Genomic DNA, 20,508 nt, shown 5'->3' with positions numbered 1-20,508 from the left:
ATTTTCTGCTTGTATAATTTTTATGAATGAAAAAATTAAAATTTTAAAAGAAAAAATTAAAATAGAAAAAAACCCTAAGTTCTGCTATGTAAAGTTTTCTGGGAGGAAAAAACTCTCTTAGGACCAACTCTCAATGGATCCTAACTCTTAACCTAGTGTTTTTTGGCCCAGGGCAAGACAGTTTGAAAGCCTCCGCCTCAAGAGTCAGGATTCTCGGCAATAGCTAGGAATCCAAATTCTAAAATATGCTCAGCCGAATAACATCAAAGGTCCTTCACAGCATTCTTACCAGGAGCGTGGTGCACGGTAACTTTGATTCTTATAATCCTCATACCACCCAATTCCTTAAAATGCAACAAAGGATACATATTCAAGAATATCATTTGAATAAGGGTTCATTGTTCTAGACAGAGTTGCAATTGGGTAACTGTAAGCTGCAAAGAGAAGAAAAAGTTTAGGAAGTCTGTTGTTCTCTTAATACAACTTGGCCTCAATTCCCAGCTGGTTTAAAATCTAAGAGTTAAATACATCTTCAAAATTCATAAGCTGCTGGGCACGGTAGTGCACACCTGTAATCCCAGCACTTTGGGAGGCCAAGGTGGGTGGACCGCCTGAGTCCAGGAGTTTGAGGCCAGCCCGGGCAACATGGTGAGGCCTCATCTCTATAAAAAATACAAAAACAGCCGGATGTTGTGGCATATGCCCGCAGTCCCAGGTACTCGAGAGGCTGAGGCAGGAGGATCACTTGAGCCCAGGAAGGCAAGGCTGCAGTGAGCCATGATCGCGCCACTGCACTGCAGTCTTGGCCACACAGCAAGGTATTGACAAAAAAAAAAAAAAAAAAAAAATCAACGAGCCATAAACCTAAACACTTCTGTGAAAGCAAAGAAAGAGGGCACTATGAACAAAGTATGAAGCTTCATTTCCCTCCTTCTGACCGCCACCTGTGAAAATCAGCAGCCTCTCAGAGTATTTTATGGTGGAGCCAATCCTGTAGGATTCCATAATGGATCCAGCTAACGTACGGTTTGCTTAACTGTCTACCATGAGCTGTGGTTCCAGCCTGCCTAGACTCAAGAGCAGGCTCTCTGTTCTTGAGAGTGAAGCACTTTAAAGCCTTCTCTCTCTTACCTCCAACAATGTGGCACTGCTGGTAAGAATCTCTATCACGCACATCTAGCAGCAGGAAGGGGCAGTCAGGATAAGGTTTGTCTTTGGTATTGGGCTCTGCTTTCTTCACTGGCCCTTTGTCTAGATCCAGTTCCCCAACACCACTGATGACACTGCAAGTGAAAAAGTAGGTCAGCAGAAACTAGTCAGAGGTTGGTGGCTTAAAGGTCAAACATATTTCTTCAGAATAGTGAGATGAGTGCTCAATCTCTTTTCAAGGGGCGCTTCAAAGGGAAAGGAACATGGACGTGGTGTCTCAGTTCTGCCTCTGAATGCAGGATCCTGTGGACTTCCTCTTCTACTACACTGGACCCCACACAGGAGACCCACATGTCCACACTCACCTTCAGACAATGCGTGTCAGTGCATTACATGGCTGAGGGGTTAGGGACTGAAGGGTGCATGCTGCCTCTAGCCACAAGGGCAGCATCAGAGGGAGAAAGAAGGGAACAGTGAATCCAGTGGGGTGAAAGAGGAAAGAATATGGTTGGTAGGACAGGAAAAAGGAAAGGCATTTCTTTCTAGGTATATTATAAATAATTAAAGTAACAATAATGCTTTATACATTTCATATACGTAGTCAGTGACCTATCTGCTATGGTATTGAGTCTTAATACTTCCATAGCTCTCTGTACTTACTTTAGTTTTGTAGGTTACAACATTGAGGTTGATGAGGCTTTAGATTTGGTGGCATTCATAGAATGAGACAGAGGAAGAGCTGGGATTAAAATGAGGAAGCTAACCACTACCACTAACAGTTCTGAGTCTACGGTCAATCAATCACCAAAACTGGTCACCGTCTTAATATTATAGGGAAAATGTGGTAAAAACATGAATCAAAGGAATAAGAAGACTAAGTGTTATGAACAAAATGGGAAGCAGTGAAATATCCTTACTGGAATAAGAAGATGGTTACTTTCTTAGGAAATATCAAGACACATATGCTAAATCACAGCTTAGTATGTACCTTAGCTCCCTTCCCATAACAGCAAATCAAATTCTGCGTTTAAATCCAGTAAACACTATAACTCTGTGCTATATAGTGCATATTTTGTTGAACCAAAGGAGAAGAACATCTGTTTGATAAGAAACTGCATCCTCAGTGGAAGTCCTGTTGGCCTATCTCTTCTTGAATGCAATTTTAGAGTCCTTTTGCAAAAGTTAACTATAATAATATGAAGCTAAAAGAATAATAATAATGGTGAAATGATGATAGCAATTCTTTCTCTGGTACAACTAATTTCTCTAGAACTATTTTATCAGTCAAAGGGATGGATATCTGCTGAAAATCAGTACTGTCTTATAATCAACAGTTAATATTAGTGAGAAAGTACTACACGGACTAAAGTCCATGTAATCCATGGAATAAGGAGGCCCATGCCTTAGAAGAAGGAGCAGAAGAATAAAATAAAAAGAAGGAACAGCCACGTTCAGCTTTAGAATCAGCACCAAGTACTGCTTTTTCCTTTGCACCTACTCAGTATCAGAGCACTACGTGTGGCACTGTCACTTCCGGACCGGGTATTATAAGCTGCAGCAGTCGGAAAAGGGGGAAAATCATACTCTCTGAATCAAGAGATAGTATTTGTAAAGTAATTCCTCATAACAAACTTACATGCAGGAGGGAGAAGAATGGAACTGAGAAATGAAAATTAAACTCTCCTATTAATATATTCTCCATTAACTCAGTAAGAATGCAGTGAAAAAGATTCAGGAGGTGGCATTTACACAAAGAGAAAGTAGAAGGCTGGGATTAAAATGTGAGACTTTACTCCTGCCAATTCTGTTTCTAAGGCAAGAAAAAAAACCCAAAAACACACAGATCCCTGAAATTGGCCTCTAGGTTAATATAAAGGCAAAACACAGTGAAAATATGAATCAGCTTCGAGTACCTCTGAAGGGTTGAGCGGCTGGAGTCCCCTGCTCCTGCGTTGTTTATGAGCTGCTCAGGGCTCGGCGACTGCTCACCTGGATTTCCTTTCCCGTTAGTTCTGGCAGTGGTTTCAGCATCAGGGTCTGAAGCTGCAGAATCATTGTCTAATATTTACGAATGAAGAAATAATTAGACTGAGCCTCAGGATTTGTGTTTACTTATTAGACAGTTCCAAAGACATGAAGTCAAGAAAAGGAAATCTTATCATCATTATTAAATTGCTGTGGAAGTGCTAATGTACAAGTTCCCAAAGTGTGGTGGACCCCAGATATCCCCAAGGCCCTTCCAGGGATCTGCAAGGTAAAAGCTATTTTCATAAGATGTTACTTGTCTTTTTTACTGTGTTTATATTTGCACTGATGGTACAAAAGAAATGGTGGATAAAGCTGCTAGTACCTTAGTAAAAATCAGGGCTGTGGCACCAAACTTTATTAGCAATCATTGTGTTATTCACCATCACGCATGCATTCATAGTAAATAAGTATGGCAGTCACACTAAAAGACGGTCCCTGTTAAAGCAGTAACAGTTACTATTCTTATTAAATCTCACCTTGAAGTACATGTTTTTTTAATGTTCTGTGTGATGAAGTGAGGAGTCCACATACAATTAAGTTTGCTACATACCAAATTACCAGGGTTATCTCAAGGAAAAGTATTAGTGTGGTTGCTGAGTTGCAGGCTGAACCAGTAACTTTTGCTATGCATACCATTTCTGCTTGGAAGATAAACTGACAGAAAAACTATGGTTAGTTAGACTTGTGTATTTGGCAGACATTTTCTCAGAAGTGAACTAAATAAGCCTGTTATTTCAAGGAACACTACTGATGGCATTGTTGCCAATGATTGTATTTTGAGCAAAACTCGAAGTTTTAGAAACTGTGTTTGCCATCAGGAACTGAAGTATGGGGAGCTGCTTCCCCATGCTTACAGACCTTTTTGGTAAGATAGATCGTGAGAATAATATATGTGATTTTTTTGACAGTTGTATAATAAAATGTATTAACCTTTGGGAAGATCTTCGTAACTTGGTGAACCAATATTTTCTAAATGGCCAATGCATGATGTTATACAATCATGCACAGGTAAAAGATTCAAGATATAAGACAATTACACTGAAAGTGCCTGATTTTAATCTAACAGTATGAAAGATTCATTGATATGATTTCAGATTCTACATTACAGCTAATCCTTAAGAAACTAGCAGTTGTCAAGTTTTATCTGAAAGGGCTATTAAAATACTTCTCCCTTTTCCACCTACAGGTTTGTGTGAGCTGAATTTTCCTCACACACTTTAGCCCAAACAGCATATCACAACAGACACCGCAGAAGCAAAGAGGAAAATCCGCGATCCTTTCATTAAACCAGACACTAAAGAGATTTACAAAATACATAAAATAATGACGTTCTCAGTAAAATTTTGTTTTGGAAATAATGCTATTTTTCATAAAAACATGTTATTTATGTTTGTAATGGGTTTAGTATTGTTATTTTTAAGTGAAATAATAAATAAATACTGTTTCAGTTCCCAGTTTAAATTTTTAATACAATAAATATTAATAGACATAAAGCACATAAGCCAAAGCTCTTTGGGATCTTCAATAATTTTTAACAGAGTGGAGGAAGAGAACAAAATGTTTGAGAATTTGCTGTTCTAACCAATACAATAAGATTAAAAAATAATAATAATAACAGGCCAGGCGTGGTGGCTCATGCCTATAATCCCAGCACTTTGGGAGGCTGAGGGGGGTGGATCACTTGAGGTCAGGAGTTTGAGACCAGCCTGGCCAACATGGCGAAACCCTGTCTCTATTGAAAATACAAAAATTAGCCAGGTGTGGTGGCAGGCACTGTAATCCCAGCTACTCAGGAGGCTGAGGCAGGAGAATCACTTGAACCTGGGAGGCGGAGGTTGCATTGAGCTGAGATCGTGCCACTGCACTGCAGCCTGGGCAACAGAGCAGGACTCCGTCTCAAAAAAATAAATAAAAAAAAATAAAAACAACAAGTCTAATTATTAAAGAGGATATTAATTTTGCATATGATAATATACCTAGAAATTTTAAGAGAATAATACGAGAATAAGTGCAATAAATATGTGGTTAGATAAAAGAAATGCTAAAATATTTGTCCTATACACCAATTAAAAAATGACAGGAAAAAAAATCTCATATACAGTAACAACTGCAGCTATCAAACGTACTCTCCAAGAAATGAACCTAAACCAAATGTAAATAACCTATAAAAATGTATAAATCCTTTATAGGACTTATAAAAACGTTACTTAGAGGCCTTAAAGAAGACCTCAATGAAGAGAGTGACACACCCGGGATGTTCCTGATCGGGCAACTAAAACTAAAACATGAGTCCCTCCCAAAGTTAACTTTTGGCCTTAATACTAATCCCAAAGGGATTTTTTTAAAACTGAAAAGGATTTAAAAAATAAGAAGAGCAAATACACACACACACACACAGTCAGATCCTTTTTTCCTATTCAGTTTCACAAGACTGAATATATATTCTGGAAGCAATATATACCCATGGGTTTTTGATGTGTTGGTTTTTCATATAGATGAGGAAATAGGAAAATATATGTATATACATACATAATTAGGGGCGATTTGGAGACCTGCGTTATCAAATAGTAACATATGTTAAAAAGGTAAATGATCAAAATAGTACAGCACTGCAACCATAACAATGGAATATAATAGAGAACATGGAAAAGAATATAAACAAAAAGTCAATACATTCATATCATAAATCAGTGGGTAAAGGTAGAACTACTGAGTATATGGTGCTGGGAATATTTCTCAACTATCTGGAAAAATCTAATTCAAATAAGCACCTTGTGTCATATATCAAAATACATACCAGATGGTTTAAATGCAAACAAACAAGCCAATAGAAGAAAATGTAGGTAAATAATTTACTAACATTGAATTTTACGAGTCTAAAGCAATAAAATAAAACAACAGTATGGGCTAATAGATTTGATCATGTAAAAATGCAACCTCATATATATCAAAAACCAACACGAAGAAAATTAAAAGGTGAATAACAAATTAGGAGAAAGATCTGTAACACACATAAATTAAGAAGGTTAATATACTTAATTTATAGATTTAAAAAATTATCTAGCTCTGTAATATAAGGTGAAAAGAGTAAAAATGCAATAAGATCATGTGCACGAGGCAAAAATGCAAACAAGGTTAAATTGTTAACATGGAAAGGAAGTCTTGTCCCCACTGAAGACATGCGGGCCCTCCTGCCTCCTTCCCCAAGGGACGTATCAGTGTGCTAAACACTTTCACGTATTTATGTCTCATTCCAGAAATAAAACATTTACATGTGCTTGCATATATTTTACTTCTTCCCCAGGAGAATTCTATTCATATTATTTTATACTTTGGGTTTTTGTTTTATTGTTGTTTTATTTTTACTTAATATAGCCTGGAAATTGTTCCAACTAATCAAGATTTTTTCCTCATGCATTGTCAAGTTAGTATTGTTCTCCACTGTATAAAGATATCATAATTATTCAGAACTCTCACAAATCCGTAAGAAAAAGATGAACATCCTATTAGAAAGAAAGGAAAAAGAGCGTATAAACTCCTTAAAAGAAGAAATATGTATTTATGACCAGTAAACACACACACAGAGCATAATCTTACTATCAAAGAAATAAAAATCTATTAGATACTATTTTTCATCTATTAAACTGGAGAATATTTACAGAAATGCTAATTATTCAGCTTTGGCTAGGACGAGGAAAAACAGGTCTTCTCATTTACTCCTGGTGAGAATGCAAACAGGTAGAACCATGCTGGAGAGAATGTGGCAGTCAGCACTGGGTGTCTAAAATGGTTCCACCCTTTGACCCTCTGCAGCAATTTATCCTCAGGAAATAATCAGAATCATACAAACATTTACATATATACATTGTAGCATTATTTTATAAAGGTGAAAAATCAGAAAAAACTATAATGCCCAACAAGAGAATAATTAAATTATGGTATATCCAAAGGACAAACATTAGATGACAACACAATCTTTATAGTCATGCTTCTGAAGCCTATTTAGCGACAAAGGAAAGTATGAATGAAAAAGGGATAACTGAAAACAGCACAATACAAAATTATACAAAGAATATAGATTTAATTGGGGTGAGGGGTTAGAGAGGCGGAAAGCGGACCAAAACATACAAAGTGATTATTAGTTATTTAATTTGCTTCTTTATATACTTTTTACGGCTTCCTAACTTACTAGAAACACACTTTTAAGTTAGGAAAAAGCGATAAACATTATAAAAGGAGTTTTTTTTTTTGTTTTTAATCCCTTCAAAGATAGCCAGTATGTATACAGATACAATCTGTTCCCCAGGCACTCCTGAGTGAGTTATTATCTGTGTAGAGCACTAGAAAAACACTAATATTACTCACACATTATGGTGTCCTACTTTACAAGAGCCTACTTTGCTGCGCAAATTTATCTCAGAAGAGAAAATTGCATGTGCCCATATGTTCGGGTGCTACAATCTCAACAATGAATTGAAGGACCAAATCTAGGTGCTTATATAACCCAGTTAAAATTGGGAGTACTTGTATGAGGAGACTCAATTATCTCTGTTACAAAGAGCTCTTATTTCTCTGCTTTGTGAGAGGCATCTGTCAAAGATAAATTCCTGTCGTTTTGAGATTCTCTTTATCCTCCCTAACAAAAACCAGCCCGGGGAAATGACAGTTGAGTTGCACAAACCCAGTGTTCAGACTTCCTGAGAAACTTGTCTTGAAATCAGAAGTCAAATTCCTGACCTACATCAACCTTAACAAAACACATTCCTCTTCAATAAACAGCCACACACTGATTGCTGGGTACTTCAGGATAAAATAAAGACCTTAACTCTGTGTATTCTTTTCATGAGAGTACAACTAGGAGGTTTTATTTTCAACTTGGTATTTAAGAAAGGAGATCTGGAGCCTACCTGTCTTTCTAGCCTTATCTCCTACCCAGTGCCTACTCGTCCCTTAGACCACAGCCAGATTGGATGACTCAATTCCCCGAACATGCCTGGTGTGCTGTCCTCTCCATGCCTTTCGCAGGCTGCTCCTCAGCCTGCAACAGCCTCATCTTTAACTTGTACCTGTTGAGATTCTACCCCACTTCAAGGTCCAGTTCCAGTGCCTTGAGGAAGCCTACCTCGGTCTTCTTCCTTTTTTTTTTTTTTTTTTGAGACGGAGTCTCGCTCTGTCGCCCAGGCTGGAGTGCAGTGGTATAGTCCTCAGCTCACTGCAACCTCCGCCTCCTGGGCTCAAGTGATTCTCCTGCCTCAGCCTCCTGAGTAGCTGGGATTACAGGCGCGCACCACCACGCCCGGCTAATTTTTGTATCTTTTTTGGTAGAGACAGGGTTATACCATGTTGGTCAGGCTGGTCTCGAACCCCTGACCTGGTGATCTTCCCCGCTTGGCCTCCCAAAGTGCTGGGATTATGGGCGTGAGGCACTGGGTGTGCGGCACCGTGCCTGGCTGCCTACCTCGGTCTTCTAACTACAAGTGTCTTTCCTTCCTTGGAACTCTCCCACAACATCCTGCATCTTTCCTAAAAGCACTTTTCAGTCCCTTAAGGGTACAATGAAGGCAGCAAGAAGACACTGAATGCTACTGGAGACACTTAGATTTGTAACCCAGGTCCCTTCCTTACTAGCTGTATCACTTTGAGGAGGCAGCTTAACCTCTGCAGCTTGGGCCTCTCATCGGTCGAGTGTACCTTCCTGCCAGAGTTTTTAAGAAGATTAAGTAAGAAAATTCATGTGAATTCACCTTGCAATATACAGCCAACAAACGACGGTTTCCTTCCATTCCTCCATTTAAAAATTCTTCCACCTTAGTAATTCTGTGGTACTGTTATCATTCAGCCCACCTAACACATATACATGTGTGCATGTGCACACATATGACTGTCAATTTCATGTCAGCAGAGCTGTGCTTTGTTCATCTCTGTAGTCTCATAGCACTTAATGTGTAGGTACACAGAATGCTAAAAATATTCATTGAAAAAAGTAATTAGTATTTTAAACACATCTAAAACATTTAAAACTGTAAGTGTTAGAGCCAGAAAACCAGATGGCTTTTTAAAATAAGAATGAACAACTAAAGTATCAGGTAGCATTTCCCTGAGAGTAACAATCTAATTACAAATAGACACATCAAAGTCCCAGTCCCTGGGAACAGACAGCAAATGTGTACAGGGTGAGTGTTTCAGTCAAATGGTCAGCCTGTTATTTTCCCCACACCCTCAATTCTCATTACCTTCCAGCCTTTGAATCTCCTCAGCTGTCACTTCCAGTGTTTGATCAGAGAGGGAAGCAACTTGGATGATCTGATAGAAAAAAGAATGAAATGTGTGGATGTTTGTTTGTTTTTAAACAGAGGCAATTTTGTCTTTTACAAAAGACGAGGAAACAACAAACATCAAAGATCTCTTGTTTGAAGAAGCTGTCAGTGTCCTCAACTGAAGACTGAATCTCTGGCCTCCTTCCTTTTGTGTTGGTAATACACTGCAGATGATCATTTCAGAAGAAAAGCACATTTAGAACACTACATAAACTTAGAATGCTAAGACGATAGTTTAGGACAAGAAACATGAAGAAGAGTTTAAAACCACATCTGTATATATCGTGATCCAAGCATTACACATTATTTCTTGAAAATGCAATACTGACCTAGCATAACATAGAATGGGATCAGCAATTCTCCACACAATGAAGAAGTAAATGTAAATGTAATAACAGATACACTGATTACAGTGTCTTATACTTCTATACAGTATTCAGTTTTAAAGCACTTTTCACAACTTAGCTCACAAGACCCAAGATTCAACTTGAGTGATGCCGGTGGAACTCTTGCTTGGGAGCTGGAGAGACCCCTTCTCCAAAATTTTCAAATAAAAGAAGAAAGTGACTTGCCCAAAATAACAAAACAGCTTTGGTAGGATAATTTGGAAAAGATCAGTCCAAGAAAAGGAGAAATCACTTGGTTTCCAGAGAAAAATGCTGAGACAATCCAGGATCCAGAACTGTAGATTCTAACTATGAAGTTAGATGTATAAGGAAAAAAACCCCTAAACCACAAGTTTAATGAATTAAAAGTAGGGCAAACATTTACTTTACAGAATTCTTATCAAAGAAGAGAGAAAAATTTCTCACCATCCTCATGTGAACACACATACCACACACCAATTAATTTTCCCATAGCTGAACCACATACAAAGAATCAGAAGAAACTCCTCGGCAAAGATTCCCTAGAGTTGAATTTAGAAACACTCACATAAAGTGACACGAATTAGACAGTCTTTACTCCAGTGGGAAGATCATGAAACTTACCAGCTGGGCAAAAGTTGTAACTTTTAGTCTCTTGAAAAGCTCATCTTTTTTGTATCTATAATCTGAAAAATATGGTAAGACAAATATTTATTTAGATTTATTTTGCTTTTTTAGAGCTATTCTTTCTAGCTGTCAAGTTACGTGGTCTTTCAAGTTATTTATATGCTTTTAAATCTATTATCTCATTTGAGCCTCATGATATCCTCAAAATTAGGTGTGGCAGGTAGTAGTATCATCTGTTTAATTTGTTTCCCTTTGCTTTGTCATTAGGAAGCTTGAAGTTTAATTTACAAACTACCTTTGGTCTAGTGACTACCCCTTGCCTTTATTTTATTAGTCTACCATTTTCCTTTAACTAAGTTGTCTCCACTTTGACTACATTGTACTCCGTGCACTTTTGTAAGCCGCCTCAAATCCTTTTCAGAGCAAAGCAGGGAAGAAATGTCTGTGTTTTACAAATGAGGACAGAGACTCAGAGAAGCTGAACAGCTGGTAAGACGTTCATGCCCCACTATTGTGACTCCAGCTTAAAAAGAGAGCAAAAATATTCCTGCCATTACACACCATGCTGGAGCCACAGGACAACATTTCTACGTGTGTGCTTGGCTGGACACACAGCTGTGATTGGTTCTGATCATCTCTCAGCTTCTCTCCAACTTCAATTTGATAAAAATTAACCTATTCAGTTTCGCAAGATGAAAAAGTTCTGCAGTTCTGTTGTACAACAGTGTGAAAATACTTAATGCTACTGACCTGTACACTTAAAAACCATTATGATGTTAGGTGTTCTGTGTTTTTGTTTTTGTGGTTTACCACCATTTTATTTTATGTTATTTTATGTTATGTTATGTTATGTTATTTATTTATTTATTTTTATTTCTCTGTCGCCCAGGTTGGAGTGCAGTGCCGTGATCTCGGCTCACTGCAACCTCTGCCTCTCAGGTTCAAGGAATTCTCCTGCCTCAGCCTCCTGAGTAGCTGGGATTACAGGCGCCCGCCACCATGCCTGGCTAATTTTTGTATTTTTAGTAGAGATGGGGTTTCACCATGTTGGTCAGGCTGGTTCTGAACTCCTGGCCTCAAGTGATCCACCCACCTCAACCACCCAAAGTGCTGGGATTATAGGCATTAACCACAGCACCCGGCCCCACCATTTAAAAAGATAAAATAAAATAAAACCAACTTAGGCCAAGTTTGGTGACTCACGCCTGTAATCCCAACAATTTGGAAGGCTGAGGTGGGCGGATCACTTGAGTTCAGCAGTTTGAGACCAGCCTGGCCAACATGGCAAAAACCCATCGCTACCAATAATACAAAAATTAGTTGGGTGTGGTGGCGCACACCTGTAATCTCAGCTACTTCAGAGGCTGAGGCATGAGAATCAATTGAACCTGGGAGGTGGAGATTGCAGTGAGCCAAGATTGCACTACCGAATTCCAGCCTGGGCGAGAGTGAAACTGTGTCTCAAAAACAAACAACAAACAAACAAAAAAACAACTTAAAACATCAACATTTATTCAGTGCTGTCTTTACAGTTCTGAGCTGTAACTCAAATATAGGTACTTCCGTACTTGTGTTAATAATTCTTCCCGTCACATTAAACAATTGTTAAAAACGAAGCCAGTCGCACTTTATCTGTTATCTGTTCCATAGATGTGTGTTAAAGGCTAGCGTCCTTAAACTGTTTTGAAGATGATAGTCAAATTCTGAATGGTTTCCAGTGTTGAACTCTGCCCACCCTTATCCTTTCCTCCTCACCTAGGTTTTTATATTGGTACCCGTGACTCCTTAAATGCTGCTTCATTATTTCAGAATTATTCAAGGTTAGTTGGTTAATTGCTATGACCTTCACAGCATAAATGTCTCGTAAACCAAGACTCCTAGCAACAAAGGAAAGGATTAAAGGTATTTAAGATTATTTACCTGGTGTAACTAATCACTTCCATGAATTTTCCAAAAACCAGCACAGACCAGGTGGTTACTTTGGAGGATAATGTAATCTTGGTTTACCAAGCACCTTAAGACTCAGAGTCAGGAAATGATACTACTTTAAAAACTAGCCTTCTGTAAATATATCAAGGCTTTTTTAAAATAGGGAACTAAACTTCTCTGTTCTAAAATGTCTTAAAGAGAGTAATTTGGCTAATAACAGACCATTACTTCTAGAAAATGCTTAGAGATGTTGCTTCTGGATACAACAAAGTAGCAAACCTATAGGCAGTGGAACTTCTAAAACCTGCCGGGCTGCAGACCCAAATAGGCCGAGCTGAGGCTTTACAAAGTACAACCGAATAACTACAGTGTTCCTTTTGATTGCCACCAACTTGCCCACCAAAAGTCATTTATGCAAATCAAAACAACAGTAAATCAGCAAATGGAAACAGCTAACAGCTTTCAAGTAGTTTTCACTGTGACATTTATCCACTGATACTCTTCTGGCATGGTTACATGGTTTAAAATGCTTCTAAGCATAAAATGTATACTTTGAAATCCCCATTAACTAAACAGAGATTAATTTAAACAAACAAACAAACAAACAAAAGACCGCTTTATTCTAAAGATTGGCATTTCTACTGTCTTCTGCACAAGCACTAGAAGCCCCCTAAATATTTGAACCTGAACTCTACATACCTGGTTCTGGTTTAGAAGGACAGCCGTCAGTAGGACTTTCTGACATGATTACTCAGAGACAAAAGATCAAACTAGATGTTTTACAGTAAGTTTAAATTTTTATAAAAAGGATGATTGGGAAGGCTCTGTCAGTCTGTCCTTGCAAGAGCGAACAGAGCTTTAAGAATGGAGCTTCTGCTGTGTGTCTTCTCCCAAACTCTGTGTTGAAGACAATCCTTGTTTCAGATACGTTATCAAGGTTTTCTTCTCCAGTAAGTCTAGGTTCTAAGTCTGTCTCTCTCGAGTTACTGGAAGGACAGAGACCTGACTATCTAGGATGTTTCACACTGGGTCCAACTAGTGTCATCTAACCACCAGAAACCAAGAATGGGCTTTGTAAATTGTCAATAGACATAGACTGTCTATTTTCCCCAGGTAGAGTTGAAAGCATATTCAGATTACAAAGGATTTCTGCATTTTCAGGGTTCTGTTGAAATGTGTTATTAGCAAAGGGAAGTTGGGCTCACAGTGGAAGACAAATCAAAGGAAGTAACAGAACAAGGTTTGTGGTTTCACAGAAAGAAATGGCATCTAAGGTAATCTGAGTAAAGTGATGGGTCTAGGGTATCATGAAACAAGGGAATATTCTCCTCCCTTTCAACCCCAAAGAATACTTACAACAGAAAATGGGGAAAGAGAAGGAAATATCTTCCAAAATGTAGATGCCAAACCAGAATCTAAAGCAATTCTGTCAGGGAATCAGCACAAAGTGTGTGAAATGGGGTAACAGGAATCTCCTGCTCTACTAAAAGGAAGCCTTCCACTCCTACGGAGGGAAAGTGAAGTGAGCATTTTCAAGGCTGTTTTCCAAGGGTATTTCTTCTGGGAGATCACCTCCACGCAAGGTTTAGATATTAAAAGAAACCACATTGTACTTTGAGGAAATGTTTTAAGTGAGGTTCTGGCAACCTGGGTGGAATGGGACATTTTTATGGGACAAATTTCTAGTGAGGACATGTGAACTCACACTCAGCTGCAAATGGATGAGAGGTGACAGAGACGACAAACCCCAAAAGAAGCAGGACAGCTGGATTCTGCCTGCCTTGGATAAGTTAAGGATGGCAACAATGAAGTATAGGTGAGTAAATGCGATCTTTCTTCAGAGTTTAAAAGTATATATTTTATATAAATGTTTAAAATACATATACTTATGTAATATAAAATGTTTAGGAAGAAAAGAGAAGGATACTGTGGCATTACATATTTTTAAGAAGTCTATAGCATTAGCCCTTATAGCTGAACATGGCAAATGAAAACACAGCATAAAGCGGCTCCTGAGTCCACATCTATTGGTTGGGGTTTCCCAATATTACAGCACTTCAAATGGAACTTTGATTTCAAATAAAAAGGTCTGCTGTGTAACAAAAGAAAATGTTCTGATGTATTCTCGATGTGCAATTTTCTCTTCCAAGAAAATGTACATTACCAGAGCCAAGTCCTGAACTATGATCAATCAGCGTACCTCTTTACCACCATTAACTACTCCCCTAGCACTGGGTTCTCTTATTCAAGATACGAGCAAATCCATCTTAGAAAATAGATGTTTCTACTTCTTCCTTAATTCTGGCCTTGAAGTGTACACTTTACATCAGTTTTGGATGCAGATTGAAAAACTATGATTTTGCGCAAGGGCAATGCACTCAATGACTGGTAACATATCTTTGCAGACTAGCTTTTTAAAAGGACGTAGATGAAATATGATTTTTAATTAAAAGAAAACAGACTGCAATGAATTGATAATACATAACACTAAGTTCTCATGTCCCTGTCTTCCATGAACACTCTCATTTATGCACACAAGAATGTTCTGAAGGAAGATATTATTACCCCTATCTCAAATAGAGACAAAATAAGACAGAAAAGATGAAATATCTTGAAGAAGGGCATGAAGATTGCAGTACAATGACACTAGAAGCTTAACCAGAGCTCATTCCACTAGATCTGACTCCACAGGCCAACACCAGTGTCTCCTATGGGATAGAAGTAGGGCAGAATTTAGGCCTACAAGCCACAATCTGAGGAGCAGCCCAGTACAGCACCCAGGATCTCCCAGAGCCCTTGAGGCACCTGCTAGGCTTATCGGATCATCCATAGCTCTCTGTGCCTGTCAGCTGTAGAACACAATTGTTAGTTAAGAACCAACTTAGAGAACAACTGTAGACTTCCATTTTCCCAAACCATCAAGAGTGTTACTTACTTTTCTTAATCTCTTCGAGCTTCTCAGTATACTTAGTCATACTGTTACCTAAAAAGAAAATAAGGGTTTTAGATACACTTTAAATGGAAGCAAATGAGCACCACTGTGGAAACAGAATGGAGGAAAAGTATCCCCTAAGCTTTCCTGTCCTGTTCTTAGGGATTCTGGACAGCAGCATACAGGCCACACACAGTAAAATCTTTTGGATAATATAGCATTATTAAAAGTTGCAGAGCCGAGCGAAATGTTTTGGTAGAATGTGTTTAAGCTGGGATGCATACCCCCAAAACATTGAAAAGATCCAGGAGATACAGATGATCATTTTCTATCAATTTGTTTTTCAAGTCTAGGCTTTTCTCCTCCTTTTATCTCCCCTGCCCCCGCTGATGATCTTTTTGTGGGGAAGATATGTAGAAGAGGAGCAAAAAGGAGGCAGTGTTCTTTGAATGTCTAAAATGTGCCTTTGTGGTTACCCAAGCAACCCTCTCCTCTCGGCTTTGTCTTCACAGTTTCCTTCTCTTTCCTGAACTTGCTCTTCTACTATTCATGCTCACGTTGCAGTCTGAACTAGACTACACAGTCTACACACTAGTATTCACCATAGATTTAATGTGCTGAGAAACAACAGCAGATTCTCGCCACTGCAGAGAGCCCCCAGCCCTCATGTTTTACAGTATGTTTCTACAATACTAGGTACTGGCCAAGGTGGTTTGGAGGTTTTCAGACTTAAAAAACTCAGCCAGGAACCTTCTGGTTTCCAACTAAATTCTAGCTGTCACGCCAGGGGCTATTATTTTTTACTGGGTGTGCTTCGATTTGATTCAATTCAACGCAGCAAGCTCTTTCTGGTATGGCAAAAGGAAAACATTCAAAATAATTTCTCATTTCTAAAACTGCGCTCCTAGCTTTTTAAGCCTGGAGAGGATCTAGTCAGATGCAGCCCCAGTATCAGATAAAAGAAATGCTTTCAATTAATAGTAGCGTGAACTGACATTTTCAAGGACTATTCTGAACTTTTCTTCACATTCGGGTGAGAGGTAGAAAAAGAAAATCCTTGCTCTGAAACCCAAAATACATTTTCAAAAAAACAACTTATTTCATTGGCTATTATTAAACCTTTACCATGAATTCACCATGGAATAAAAATCCACCATTGTTTTCTTTTTTCTTTTTCTTTTTTTTTGGTCTTAAGACACACACTCTCTGTATCCAGGACCAAAAAGGAGGATTCAGAGTAGGCCTGGACCTGGAAGTTCCAAGAGAAATGAAGGCAGTCAGGGCTGCTAGGAAGGCCTAAGCCTTCTCAAGAGAAACACTGAATACCTCTCAGAAGAGGCCCAAATCACCAAGATTAGAACCAAATACAGTCTTTCCTAGGTTCTTCAGACAGCAATTGACCTGAGATGTGACCAGATCTTCAGAGCAGAAGCCACGATTTCTTCCTGGACACACACATCTCTCCTGCCCACTGCAACTCTGAACTCAGGCGTGGACTTGCCTGGTCAATACAATGGGGGAAGAAGACGGCAAATCAATATCCTGTTCAGCTTCCCAAGTCTCGTTCTTAAAATATTTTACCCAGTAGCTTTAGGTTATATGTCCCTGAGTCACCCACAGTTGCGTGTCATTGACGTGGCAGGTAGTTTCTTTCGGCTAGGGAAGCTTTAGGCAATCTAGTCAGAAAATGAGGGACAAAAAGGATCACCTGATTTGTCTGATGGCACGGCAAGTTAGTAACTAAGCCAGGATTCGCATTTCCAACTTCCTGAAAAACATGTCTTTTCTTGTCGTGTTGTAAAAAGACACAATTAATCATGAGGTAAATTTGTAGGAAATGCTACTTCCTTAATAGTTAGAGGTGGGGATCATCTTGTGTTGTAAATTCCCTGAGGAATGGAAAACACTAGTAGCCAACCTTATTTATCCAGTCTTTATTATTGAAACACTGCATTTCCAAACCACAACCTTATTTATCCAGTCTTTATTATTGAAACACTGCATTTCCAAACCACAACCTTATTTATCCAGTCTTTGTGTTGAGCACTGCATTTCCAAACCACAACCTTATTTTTTATCAGTCTTTATTATTGAAACACACTGCATCTCCAAACCACGACCTTATTTATCAGTCTTTGTGCTGAAACACTGCATCTCCAAACCACGACCTTATTTATCCAGTCTTTATTTTGAAACACTGCATTTCCAAACCACGACCTTATTTATCCAGTCTTTATTTTGAAACACTGCATTTCCAAACCACGACCTTATTTATCCAGTCTTTATTATTGAAATACTGCATTTCCAAACCGACCTTATTTATCCAGTCTTTATTATTGAAACACTGCATTTCCAAACCACAGTGGTTTCTACTAACAAAGTGTCTACACTTCATTTCTCCATTAATTACAAACATTTCAGGGTAATTACACTTAACACTTTATCTTGTATCAGCTGACCCTCACCACAATGCAGGGAGGTAGGCCATCACGCCCACTATTTGTTTTCTCCCTAAAGGAGAAGGCTGAGAAACAAACGTTTTTTGCAGAATTATACAAATATTTGGTGAAATTCAGAACAAATCTGAGAGGACTACTGATGAGTTCTTTTCACTACAGACATTCATTCTATCCAAGAATGGGGAAAAAAGGAGAATGGAGGATTTCTTCCTTGTTTTAATTGGACAAATGAGATAGCAGGATGGCTGACATAAAAATACCCCTAAAAATGGTTTGAGAAATTATGAAAAGTAGCATTTTTATCCCACTTTGTAAACTGCTTATATCTTAACTACGTAGCCTATCTTACTGTATCTAATTGCATCTGAAAATAGTTTCTGACTACCTTTTAAAAAGATTGGAAATGAATCCATTTCATAATTCACTTATTTATAAACATGGCTTTGTTTCATACAAAACGAGCCTAAAAGACTATCCAAGAACCAATTTTTTTTTTAATTGAAATTACACATTACTGCCAGATACATTTTCCCAGATAAGACTTTTTGATCAAAAAGAAAAAAAAAAGTCAGTGGCTCCCCATTGCATCCTAACTAAAGCTGAAACTCCTTGCTCTAGCACTGGACACCAACTCACTACTTCTTAATGTTGCCTTAATTACTTAACTTGACAAACTCCTGGTCTTCCATTCTCTAACGTATCACCTTGCCACATACTCATAGCCCACCCGGCAGGAATTGACCTTTCCCTCCTCTGAGCTTCTACAGCACTCGGCCTACAACCCACAAGGCATTTATCACTGTATTGTCTTACCTACCTTACTAGACAGAAAGCCAAAGACTATTTATGGGCACGTACACACACACACACACACACACACACACACACACACACACAACATGCATGCATGCACAATCTTTATCCCTTCCATTGTCTAGCATAGGAGACACTCAAAAATATTTGCTGAATGATGGTCAGGTGCACTGGCTCATGCCTGTAATCCCAGCATGTTGGGAGGCTGAGGAGGCAGGATTGCTTGAGCCCAGGAGTTCCAGACCAGCCTGGGCAATATAGTGAGACCTTGTCTCTACAAAACACACACACACGCACAAATTAGCCAGGCATGGTGGCGCATCCCTGTAGTCCCAGCTACTTGAGAGGTTGAGGTAGGAGTGTCACCTGAGCCCAGGAAGGGGAGGTTGCAGTGAGCAAGAATGTGCCACTGCACTACGGTGTGGGTGACAGAGTGAGACTCTATCTCAAAAAAAAAAAAAAAAAAAAAAAAAATGGCCAGGCGTGGTAGCTCACATCTGTAATTCCAGCACTTTGGGAGGCTGAGATGGAAGGATTGCTCGAGGCCAGGAGTTCAAGACCACCCTGGCCAACACAGTGAGAGCCCAACTGTATAAAAAATAAAGAAATAAATAGGCTGGGCGTGGTGGCTCACGCCTGTAATCCCAGCACTTTGGGAGGCCAAGGCGGGAGGATCACGAGGTCAGGAGTTCGAGACCAGTCTGACCAATATTAAATAGTAAATTTATATTTATAAATTACTAATTTATAAATAATAAATTAAATAGTAAAACCCCATCTCTACTAAAAAATATAAAAATTAGCCAGGCATGGTAGTCCGCACTGTAGTCCCAGGTACTCAGGAGGCTGAGGCAGGAGAATTGCTTGAACCCGGGAGGCAGAGGTTGCAGTGAGCCGAGATCCTGCCACTGCACTCTAGCTTGGGCAACAGAGTGAGACTTCGTCTCAATAAATAAATAAATAAATAAAAAGGAAAAATATCTGAATGAAATGAACGAGATATACTATGGAGATCTACTATCTGAAAAATTCTTATAATGAGTTCTTTTATAATGCAAATACTTCCCAATTTGGTCTGAGTTTCTGCACACCTGATTTTCTTTAAACTATGTACAACTTGACTTATACACAGCATATGTTATGTGCTACATATATGACTCATATTGCTTCACGATTTAAGCAACCTAGAAATGTATAAGGTAGAATTTAGCTTCTACTTTGTTTACTTACAACTAAAGTTCTGATAAAAGATATATAACAAAACTTTACAATTAGACTCAAGAGGAAGAAATAACCCAACTATATCAATAGTGCTATGCAAAGACAGAGTACAACTGATTAAATGAATGAGTCATTCATTAGATTTTTTCCATTGTTTTCCTATAATTTAATAACATTATTTATACAGAGCCACTAAGAAAAGCAAGTGATTTTGTGCAGCAGTAATCTAAAGTAGATGAGATTTATAAGGCACGAACTCAGTTGCTAAGAGACAACTCCATGGCTTTATTTTTCTTCAATATTTCCCTCCTCTATGGAGAAGTTCTCTTGGCTCAGAAGAGCAGAAAGCATGAAAAGAGGCACAGTGGTCCTTTGTTAACCTCAATAAGTGATATGTGTGTATAGTGCTTTCTGGTTTATAAAAGCCTTTCACATACATTTCTTCCTTTGACGGAAGGAACAGAATTAAACAACAAATAAAAATGAAGAGTACCTAGTCTATAATGAGTTTGATGCTTACAATCAAGGCTATTAGCAAATATTCAGGAAAAGTAGAGCCTAAAGAAGAAAAGAGGGAATGAATAGTTTGTCTAGAGATAATAAAAGGAAGGTGAATTTTTAAAAAGACAAAAATAAGGCTAGAAAAGACTGAGTGGAGAAAGCCTACA

At 38.6% G+C, this 20,508-nt stretch overlaps 1 protein-coding gene across 8 annotated transcripts in view; it reads right to left on the bottom strand.

Moving 5' to 3' along the window:
* The window catches only part of CEP41 (centrosomal protein 41), a 51,780-nt gene that overhangs the window by 7,015 nt on the left and 24,257 nt on the right, over positions 1–20,508 (bottom strand). For 7 of the 8 annotated variants that reach the window (XM_009203867.4, XM_009203864.3, XM_021936275.2 and 4 more), the window contains 6 exons: positions 15,351–15,398; positions 10,484–10,545; positions 9,411–9,480; positions 3,063–3,207; positions 1,132–1,283; positions 367–434 (listed from right to left, as the gene is read on the bottom strand). In XM_009203867.4, the coding sequence (XP_009202131.2) occupies positions 367–434; positions 1,132–1,283; positions 3,063–3,207; positions 9,411–9,480; positions 10,484–10,545; positions 15,351–15,398 (545 nt within the window). Of the gene's footprint in view, positions 1–366; positions 435–1,131; positions 1,284–3,062; positions 3,208–9,410; positions 9,481–10,483; positions 10,546–15,350; positions 15,399–16,748; positions 17,366–17,661; positions 18,834–20,508 lie in introns of those variants that run through there. The other variant, XM_031665156.1, reaches the window with a different exon arrangement.

This window comes from Papio anubis, chromosome 4, assembly GCF_008728515.1.
Source record: "Papio anubis isolate 15944 chromosome 4, Panubis1.0, whole genome shotgun sequence".
Taxonomy (NCBI): domain Eukaryota; kingdom Metazoa; phylum Chordata; class Mammalia; order Primates; family Cercopithecidae; genus Papio; species Papio anubis.
This window is presented reverse-complemented; position numbering and strand designations above follow the sequence as displayed.